This window comes from Cynara cardunculus (genome assembly GCF_001531365.2).
Source record: "Cynara cardunculus var. scolymus isolate 2C chromosome LG 12, CcrdV1, whole genome shotgun sequence".
Classification (NCBI taxonomy): Eukaryota; Viridiplantae; Streptophyta; class Magnoliopsida; order Asterales; family Asteraceae; genus Cynara; species Cynara cardunculus.
Genome location: NC_037539.1, coordinates 6,045,818 through 6,055,999, shown reverse-complemented (window position 1 = coordinate 6,055,999; position 10,182 = coordinate 6,045,818). Strand labels below are relative to the sequence as shown.

Here is a 10,182-nt window from a genome sequence, read left to right as displayed (position 1 = left end):
AAATTCGTCGCTAATCCATCGATGAAATGATATCACTGACAAGATTTAAAAAAGATCTTTCACACTTGTTAACATGTTACCGTGTTAGAACGATTGACAATGGTCAAGTTAGCCAGATATAAGTAATCTATATATACCAAATAACACTAGCGACAAATTTTAAATTATTATATATTTAGTTAAATTTCATTGTTAATTCATCAGTAATTTAATTACATTATTTTCTATTTTTTTAAATTGAAAAATCACCAACGGAATATATTTTATTTTTAATTAAAATAAATTTCATCAGTAATCCTTTTTTCTTTTTTATTATTTTCAATTTGAGAAATCATATATTGAATATACTTTATTTTTAATTAAAAATCTTTTTTTAATTTAAGAAATCATATACGGAATATATTTTATTTTTAATTAAGATAAATTTATTCAGTAATCTTTTTTAAAAATCCTTTCTTTTTTTTAATTTGAAAAATCACTGACAAAATATTTTTTATTTTTAATTAAAATAAATTTTATCAATAATTTTTTAAAATGTAAATACTCTTTTTATATATTTGTTTTATTTTATAGACGTAATACTTTTTTGGTTCAAAAAATATTTAGAGACTTAATCGTTTAAAATATGAAAATCCATTGGCTTTTTTCAGACTTTTTCTGCTATGTTATCACATTATCCAGTTTTATTGGTCATAAAAATGTATCTAACATGTTTTAGAAATTTCAATGAGTTATTTAACAGGTTTTGGAATGTTCAATGCCTTATTTGTTCCAAAAAATTATCCAATGATTTATTCATTCCAAACACTAAAGTCCATTGAGTTTTTTTTTTAGATTTTTTCCTTTTCATCCTTTTAGTTTAGAAATTATGATATTCATCCTTATGGTTTGGAATTCATGGTTATTTTCGTTCTTACAATTTATTAATTTACTGGTATTCTGGTTCTTGTGGTTTATACTTTTTTGTTGTTTTGGTCCCTGTCAACCCCCCCCCCCCCCCAGGGTTCAACGACTTCCCTTTCATACAAAGGAGGGTTAGGTCTGTATTGGTATCACTGCATGCATAATATGCAACAGACTCATCCAACCTAATTCCGTTAAGCTAAAAGAACCTAAATTCATAGCTAGAGGAAGATTCAGATCATGTAGCTGCAACAGAAGTAGGAACAACTTTTCATTAAAAAACCAGAAGCAAATACAAGATTCAAGATGGATGGGTATTTGATACTGTTGTTGTAGTGGTTTTGGAGACGTTGATGTCTTATCTTCTCCTATCTACCGTGGTTGTCGCTATCCCTAAAATGTCACGCACATTCAATTGTTAGTACACACGTTTTATATACTTGTACAGTAAAAAAACACAAAAGAAAGGATAAAATGGCAAAAATGCCCTCATATGAAGGGCAGGGGGAGCTTAACGTCCATAACACGAATTATCCAATTCCAGAAATGCAAATAATAAATGAATCTCAGGGATATGAATCAAAATTTTTGAACAAACCATATGAACACAATTTGTAATCAACTCTACTTAAAATTAATAATTTTTTTGATATTTTTTATTAAGACAAATTAAATGTTATATTTATTTTATGAAACTTAATATAACCATGTTAGGGTTGTGTTCATGTGAGACTAGTCTGTTTTCGTAAGATATGTGAAACCACTTTTTTACACTTGAAACTTCACAATAAAACGTTGTGAAGATAAAATAAAATAAAAACCGAACTTTCACAGCAAAAACACTGTGAAGGTTACCTTCACAGCGTTTTGATGTAAAGTTTCAAGTGTAAAAAAACGATCTCACGAAAACAGACTCGTCTCATGTGATCTCAAATCACCATGTTATTAGTATTATAAATTAAATCGCAAACTCTATTCTCATACATGCTATCAAAATACCTTAGTCAGGTATGGTATTTCTATCAGATTTTTTATAATTGTTTTAAACTAAATATTAAAAGTCAAAATTTCTAAAAAAAAAAATTAGTTTCGACAGATATTTTAGAATTTAATCAATAACTTTATTATAAAAATGTTATGTAATTTTATCATCTCAATATAATTTAATTTTTTTTATATATAAAACAATAATAATTCAAATCTTAAATTTTAAAAAATTCTTTAAACTTGAAGTATTATTTTATTTTCTCTATTTTTTAAAATAGTTCAGAGAATCTCGTGAAGCAAAATATAGAATTTTTTGGAGATGCTTTGACCTTTTTTTTTTTTCATTTAACGACCTTACGACAACATGAAAAGTCGTATAATATAAACAAAAGGTTTTTTAAAGGACATTATTATTATTATTTTATAATTTTTATCAGTTTTCTCGTTACAATAAAAAGATAGATAACAGATAGTGACAAATATTACTTGATTCTATTTTATATTCTAAAATTCAAGTATCAGGGCATCCAACGAAAATACAGTCCATTTTTATGTTCATATGAAAAAAAACATACCACAAATGACATCTGATCTAATCGTGTCTATTAAGTCCTTAAATTAAGTGCACGTGACTCTAGGGCTCGATTCAGCACTTGTGACTTCATGCATAACAAATATCATAATTTACTATCGAATAAGAACACTTTGAGGCAGATATGTGATTGTGGGTAAATTGTATTTGTTTTGAACAAATACAGCTTATCATAACAATATTATTGAATCAGATCTTACCTACATCGTAGCTTCGGATGACGTCGATGCTGCTTTTATGGGCTTGATCTGAACTGACAATCCTTTGTCGAATTCTGGCATTGGGATTCTCTTGAAGGGTTCGTCTTTGTCAAGAAGAACCCATGTGAATTGTGTCACCAGGCGATGGATCATGGCTAAAGTTTCCATTTTCGCAAGCTCGGCCCCAGGACACATCCTTGGCCCTGCTCCAAACGCTACAAAACTAAAAGGTGGCGGCGACGGTGCGGTTTTCTCAAAACGGGTTGGATTGAACGTTGTCGGGTTTTGAAAAATGTTATTGTCCATATGTGTCATTGATGAACACAGTAGCACCTAAAAAATACAGTATGCAAATTCAAGTAAGCAGTTTTTTCAATCGTATTTTCTATCACATGTTTATTTTTATGGGTTATTTGACGTACTTGCCATCCTTTTGGAATCATGTACCCTCCATACTCGATATCTTGCACAGTTCGCCGAAAGGATATAATCACAGGAGGGTTTATCCTCATCGTCTCGGACGCTACTCTCCATGTGTACTTCATCTTTGTAAGGTCTTCCCATGTCAAAGCCTCCCCCGGAGCCTTATTGTTGGCAATTTCTTCATGTTCTGCAATCTCAATTATGTAATTAAGCCGTCAAACCTAGTTTTATTTAACTAAAAGAGTACTCGCGCAATGCAGCGAGATACATCTTGATTTTAATGTTCTATTTTATTATTTGTCAATGTCGATATTATAATACGATTTTATGTGTTTTTAAGAAAGCAATAATGATTTTATTTNATTACTGATGAAATTTATTTTAATTAAAAATAATATATTTTATAATTTTTTTTAGTTTAAAAAATCACTGACAAAATATATTTCCGGATTTTTTTCACTATTTTACCACTTTATCGTTCAAAATATGAATGTTCATTGGGGTTTTTTCCGGATTTTTTTCACTATTTTACCACTTTATCGTTCAAAATATTAATGTTCATTGGGGTTTTTTTTTCACTATTTTACCACTTTAACTAGTTATACAAGTCATAAGAATGTATCCAACATGTTTTATAAAAGTTCAAGAAGTTATTTAACATGTTTTGGATTGTTCAAGAACTTATTTGTTCCAAAAATTGTCCAAGGAGTTATTTAACATTTTTTGGAATGTCCAAGGACTTATTTGTTCCAAAAATTGTCCAAGGAGTTATTTAACATTTTTTGGAATGTCCAAGGACTTATTTGTTCCAAAAATTGTCCAAGGACTTATTTGTTCCAAAAATTGTCCAAGGACTTATTTAACATATTTTGGAATGTCCAAGGACTTAGTTGTTCCAAAAAATTGTCCAAGAACTTATTTAACATGTTTTGGAATGTCCAAAGACTTATTTGTTCCAAAAAAAAATCTAAGGATTTGATCATTCCAAACAAGAAAGTCCATTGGTTTTTATTGTACTTTTCCCTTTATTTTATATATGTAAGTACTTTTTTTTGTTTAAAAAATGTTTAGAGGCTTAATTACTCAAAATATGAAAGTTCATTGGCTTTTTCAGGATTTTTCTATTATTTTACCACATTAATCAGGTTTATAAGTCATAAGAATGTATCCAACAGGTTTTAGAAAATCCAAGAAGTTACTTAACAAGTTCTAAAATATCCAAAAACTTAATCAATCAAAACACAAAAATTCATTGAGGTTTTTTAGACTTTTCCAGTAACTAAATAATATTAAGATACACTTGGAACAAAAGGGCAAAAAGTTTTCAGAACATGTCAAGGTTCTAATTAGAGTGAACAAGCGTTTTAGTAATACGGTTATGTCCATCCAAATAGAGCTTTCGCGTTAAGCTTCAAATCGTTCCGAGGACTTAGAATGGTTACCGTTGCTCGATTAAGCTAGCTTATAGACTCGGATTCGACTTAAAACCGTTACCATTGCTCAATTAAGAAAAACACATTAGTTATTTTGAACGTCCATGGAACCATAAATACGTGGAAGAACACTGTAAACCAAACAAACTCAGTAAATCTCACACGGAACAACGTATGGTTTAATTCTGCAGATCTTACCTCTACCACCAAGAAATCGAGAACCAGCTTTTTGTAATATAATTAGCAACAAAATCACCTGCCCATTGTTTTACATGTCAAACAATTCAATAAAAAATGAAAACACACTACAACCCTTTTGGTTCCTCCTCTTGCTGCTGCTGCTGCTGCTGCTCCTCTTTCCTCTTCATAGCTGAAAATGAAAATATCGATCTCGTTAGTCAGTAATACATCCCATATCAATTACATATTTCTAGAACTATGCATCTTTTTTAATGTGGGCGTTTATTTTGGGACAGAGGGAGTACAATAGAAGACAAAAAGTTCACTAAGCAATTCGGGATGGAAGTGAGGCTGGCATTTCCATCCACCTTAACTACGGAGTTCTGATGGGATCCGGTGGTGTATGATTGCACCCTCCATCCACCTTTTTGTTGTAGCAGGAAACAAATTACATGGTAACATGTGTTCATTACCACAAAACCAAAAGAGGAAAGTCTTGGAAACTCACATTTAATGGAAGATCCAGCTAGACAAGTGAGTCTAGACTTCGTATTAGCCTCAGCCAACGGATTTGGCTTTGCCTTATTGGCCATACGGACGTCCCAAACACGTATGATACCATCTGAAGAGGCAGATGCTACCAAGAATGGTTCATCATCGGATGTCCCATCGATCTTAGAAAGCACTACTATTCCTTTTAGACGAGCTGAATGTGCATCCTCGATGCAATATGCAACCTTCCCACTGACTGTGTCCCATGCTGTGAGATTCTTGTCTTCTCCACCAGTGTAAAGAAGTCCATTCTGTTATATTTCCATGGTTATTTCAGATATTACAGCACTTGTGTACACAAATTATCAAAGCAAAGTGTTGATATAACTTGAGTCCTCTCTACAAGATGAAATAACTGCAACCACTAGAGTCGGGTTTAGGGGAAAACCACAAAAAATGAAAAACAGAGAAACAACCTAATAAACATTCATCCTTATGGTATGCACATGTGTATAAAAGTAATTTGTTTGGCATGCACATTAGCATAAAAAGCACATCTGCATAGAAACTAGGAAACAATTTTAATTACTTTTATGCACATATGCATATTTTACACATGAATGGTTCTTAAGGTGTTCCTCGTATTTCTATTTTTTTGGGGTTCCCGTGAACCTGAGTCTCTCTCTCTCTATACACACACACATACCATCACTTGGTTGTCACAAGATTTTTCCAATCTGGCATACTAAATAGGTTTCTTCTGATTGGTGAATGACTTTTAAATGTCATGCATAATAATGGTAATGCTATATAATCACTAGTAGCATCACAATTTAATCAAATACTATGGTATATAGTTTCAACCAAAGCTTTCACATTGTAAGATCTCAAAAATAAGCCCATAAAAGAATGAAGAAAAACACTTGGCAAACACAGAACTAGCATCCAGAGAACCAATAAACTAAGATGGGGGCACAAATGTGCTGAAAACGTAATGCTTGCCAGAAGGCCGTAACAAGGTGGACTAGTTACAGAGTGACACCATCGAGGATTCCTCCCATTTTACAACGTGTGGCCAATAATTAAAAAGAGATACATTAAGAACAAAAAAAAAATCTCTAAGACTTCAGTATATCAACACTGGGTGCATCATTCTTAAGTTTTACTATGAAAGTCTGTATTCCAGATGAAATTTCATATATCAAACCAAGCAAATCTCTTGGTCACAATTCTCAATAAAAGGAAAGAATTTTTAGATTGTTTTAGAGTTCTATTGTATGCACCCATTTTATCAATGTTATGCATATACATTTATTTGTAATAATTCTACATGTATCCCTGTCAAATTTCCCAAGCCGGTTCATCTACATGCTGTGTACCAGTATCCTAGCTTTTTAGTGCCGACACAGCTCAACCACTATAATATTATCCCCAAAGGGACACTCAGAGGACGTTTGGTTTGACGAAATGGTTTGAGGGATTTGGATTTTGTGGAAGGATTTGGAATTGGAAAGATTTGGAATGCATGGAATTGAATTTCATTATTTATAAAAACAAATTATAAATAATTAATAAAATTATTAAATTACCTTTTATTAATTTGATTATTACAAAACGAATGTTTTTAACATATTCTAAAAACATTATTATATAAAAATAATACAAAATCCCATGAAATACCAACCACCCCATGGGATTTTGAAATCCTATGTTTGTGGGATTCCATTCAAATCCATGAAAATCCTTCAAACCAAACATGGGATTTAATTAGAGTTCAATTACGAATCCCTCCAAATCCATTCCAACCCGACAATCCAACCGGGTCTTAATGTGGCAAGCAAGATTGGTGGAATGAGCATGTCACCTACTCAAAAGGTATGAACAAATGATATACCATAAAAGTCACAATTTGACATACAAAGGGATTGATGTGAAGTTATCAAAGGCTGTGACTTCATTTTGTTGAAAATGTGAAACCATATAAGTAATCTTTTTAACTTGAAATCTGCCAAAAGTAAGAACCTTTGCAATCTTCATGGCTTATGGGACATCTTAATTTGTAACCTTAGTTATCCACCCTGGCCTATAGCTCCAAAGCAATTTTCCCGTATAACATGTCATATTTGTGATTGTATAATGCCATCTAAATCAATTAAGCAGGCATGAATTAAGAAAAAAGTGACTATTTTACAAAATTAAAGAATTATACAGCAAACCAACCATTCCAGGTGCAATGCAGAGAACTTTTTTGTTGGCTTCCAATTCAACTATCAGTTTTGCATCCTCTGCTTCATGGACTGATATCTTCTCATCCATCCCCATGAAGAACTTATCGCCACTACAATCAAATTTCACAACAGAAGCTTCTTTCCCCATCTTACAGTAAAAGCTTCTCCTTCCTCTAACCAAATTCACCATAGCTAAACAAGAATCTCTACCCACCGTCAGCGCCAACTTCCCCGACGGGTGAACAGACATATCATTAACACCTTTCTTGTGTATCTTCAAAGTTTTTAGGTGAACGAAGGGATCGGCATCGTAGAACGATATGTTACCGTCATCATATGCCGAAAACAGGTTACGAGGGAAAGATGAGAGAGACGGAGGGGTGAAAAGGGATAGCGATGTGACGGTGGCGGTTGGATCATTGAGTGAACCAACCTCCGATGAAGTGGATAGGTCGTATATCTTAATGGTGTCATCAGACCCACCAGATACAGCGACGGTTCCGGCAACGGCAACACACTTGATTGGAGAAAGATGAGATGGAAAAGAGAAAATTGGGGAGAGCGTTAGGGTTTCGGTGGAGTGTTTAAGGGTTTTGAGCTTGAATCCCCAGATAAATCGCTCGTATGACCCTGCTACCAAACTCATCTCTACAGATTCCGATCGTCTGTCCACAAAGTCTCGCTCCTGCTTAAACCCTTTGAGCTGATAGTTTTAGGGTTTTAAAATGCGCCCTATTTTCATAGATGACGTCACTCCGGTCATGAATTTATTCAAGAGTAAATTGCATTTTGGTCCCTGGTTTGTTGTTTCTTTCAATTGGGTCCATACAAAATTTTTATTGCAAGAAAACCCATGTGGTATGTATTTTTGCTCGATTTTGGTCCTTACTACTAACTTCTGTCAACTTTAAGCCGTTAAACCAGGGATTTTCCGTCTTTTCTCGTTTTGCTTTAATTTTACTTTTTAAAAAATAATATAAGTTATAACATATATGCACATACGCATAAACCACGAGATCGAAAGCTGCAAAACACAGGTCGAATCCTCATGTCGTCTTCGACCCCTGCCCTTATCGTATCGCAAACTGGCTTCGTCCATCTTCTCATGCGAGAGAAATAATCGACGATATCCATGTCCTAGAAAACCCTCGAGTTCTTTAAATCAAAACAAGGATGAGATCATTTTCTATTTTGCACATAGTTTCTCGAAAGGAAGTCCACATAAGGGGTGGCGAAAGAAGGGGTTAATTGGAGATAGTTGTAGGGGAGGGGTTTCATTGGAGGGGAGTCGCTAGAGAAAGAGATTGGTAAAGGGGACTATGAATTTCCGCTCTATCTCATAACCCTTCGAGACTGCAAAATAGATTGACCCCAACCAATGGCAGATTCAGGATTTTTGTCTAGTGGAGCCACTTTTAAGGTAGATTAAAGGCCTGCAAAGTCGTCCGATGTGTTTTAATTCTAATTACAACGTTCCGAGGGATTTTTAAAGTTTTTTTTGTTGATTTCGAGGGATTTTTTTTTATTGTTTTTGTCGATTTTAAATATATTTTTTTTTTGGGTTTTTTTTATTGATTTCAATAGATTTTTTTGGTTAGAGTTTCGGTTTCGATTGGGGTTAGGGGGAAGTGAAAGGTAAATCATGTAAAATCTAAATTTTAACCTATGAATTTCTTTTTGACTGGGGTCCCACCCCACCCCACCCCACCCCACCCCACACCACATTTTGCTAGTGTGTCCGCCCCTAACCTCAACATCCTCTCACTCTTGATTTTCGGATGTAGCGTCCTAGTTTCAACCATAAAACCCTGTTTCTCAAACCCAACAACCCCTCACTCTTGACTTCCTCTTTTAAAAAGGGTCGAGTATGGTTGGTGTTGGTGATGGAAAAAAGACAATGACGTGAAGGATATGTGGAAATGAGAGAAGAAGAATATCAGGGTAGAGGTTGGGTGTTGTGAATGATGGCGAGAGACGAACAATTTATAAGAAGTAGGAGGAAAAAGGGGCGAGAATGACAGAGGTTTGAGAAAATGGGGGACTGGTGTCTTGAGGGAGGAGTTGGGGCATCTGGTTGGTAGGATAAAATGACGTTGTTACATAATCTATACTATATCATAAAACATTTGACAAAAACTCTTAAAAACCTGCACGAAGTACTGTTTATTGATGCATATTACTTAAAATTCAAGATTACGAGTAAATTGTGCGTAAGTACAACTTATTAAAACTTCATGCTTGAATTCGTGTAATTAACTTCATGTAAACATGATCAAGTAGAGAATAAATATCTCATTTTAAATAAAAAAAACTAAAATATAATTAGGATAATTATTGAGTCATAACAAAATACTTGATTATTATCTTTATAAAAAATTATATTATTAAACAAAAAATAAAAAATGAATTAAAGAAATACTAAAAAAACGAGAATTTTTAAATAATTAATCTGATACTAATATCAATATTTTTTTAAAATTTTTATAATATCTTCATACTTATATTTTATTTAAAAATAAAAATATTATCGCTTTCTCAAAATTATATAAAATCATATAATAACATTGCCTAAAACAAAACAAAAAACACTAAAATTAATATGTATCTCGTTGTATTGTGCGAGTTTAAAAAATTATAAACTTAATTTTTAATTTTAATAAAATTTATCCCATCAATTTCAGAAATTTCAAGCATTTATTTGTTAAAAACCTTAAAAAAAATTATATTTATAAAAAGAAAGGGAG

General features: G+C 32.8%; 2 protein-coding genes across 2 annotated transcripts; both read right to left on the bottom strand.

Moving 5' to 3' along the window:
- Positions 1–1,155: 1,155 nt before the first annotated feature.
- LOC112522821 (dammarenediol 12-hydroxylase-like) lies at positions 1,156–4,802 on the bottom strand. The gene is made up of 5 exons (XM_025132132.1): positions 4,795–4,802; positions 4,659–4,669; positions 3,105–3,292; positions 2,687–3,015; positions 1,156–1,296 (listed from the first exon to the last, which is right to left on the bottom strand). Exons 1-5 carry the CDS (start codon positions 4,800–4,802, stop codon positions 1,272–1,274), a joined length of 561 nt encoding a protein of 186 aa, XP_024987900.1. The 3' UTR covers positions 1,156–1,271.
- On the bottom strand, positions 4,752–8,170 carry LOC112523275 (p21-activated protein kinase-interacting protein 1-like). The gene is made up of 3 exons (XM_025132804.1): positions 7,431–8,170; positions 5,227–5,521; positions 4,752–4,908 (listed from the first exon to the last, which is right to left on the bottom strand). The coding sequence occupies exons 1-3, from the start codon at positions 8,082–8,084 to the stop codon at positions 4,844–4,846; spliced, it is 1,014 nt and encodes a 337-aa protein (XP_024988572.1). The 5' UTR covers positions 8,085–8,170; the 3' UTR covers positions 4,752–4,843.
- Positions 8,171–10,182: the final 2,012 nt, after the last annotated feature.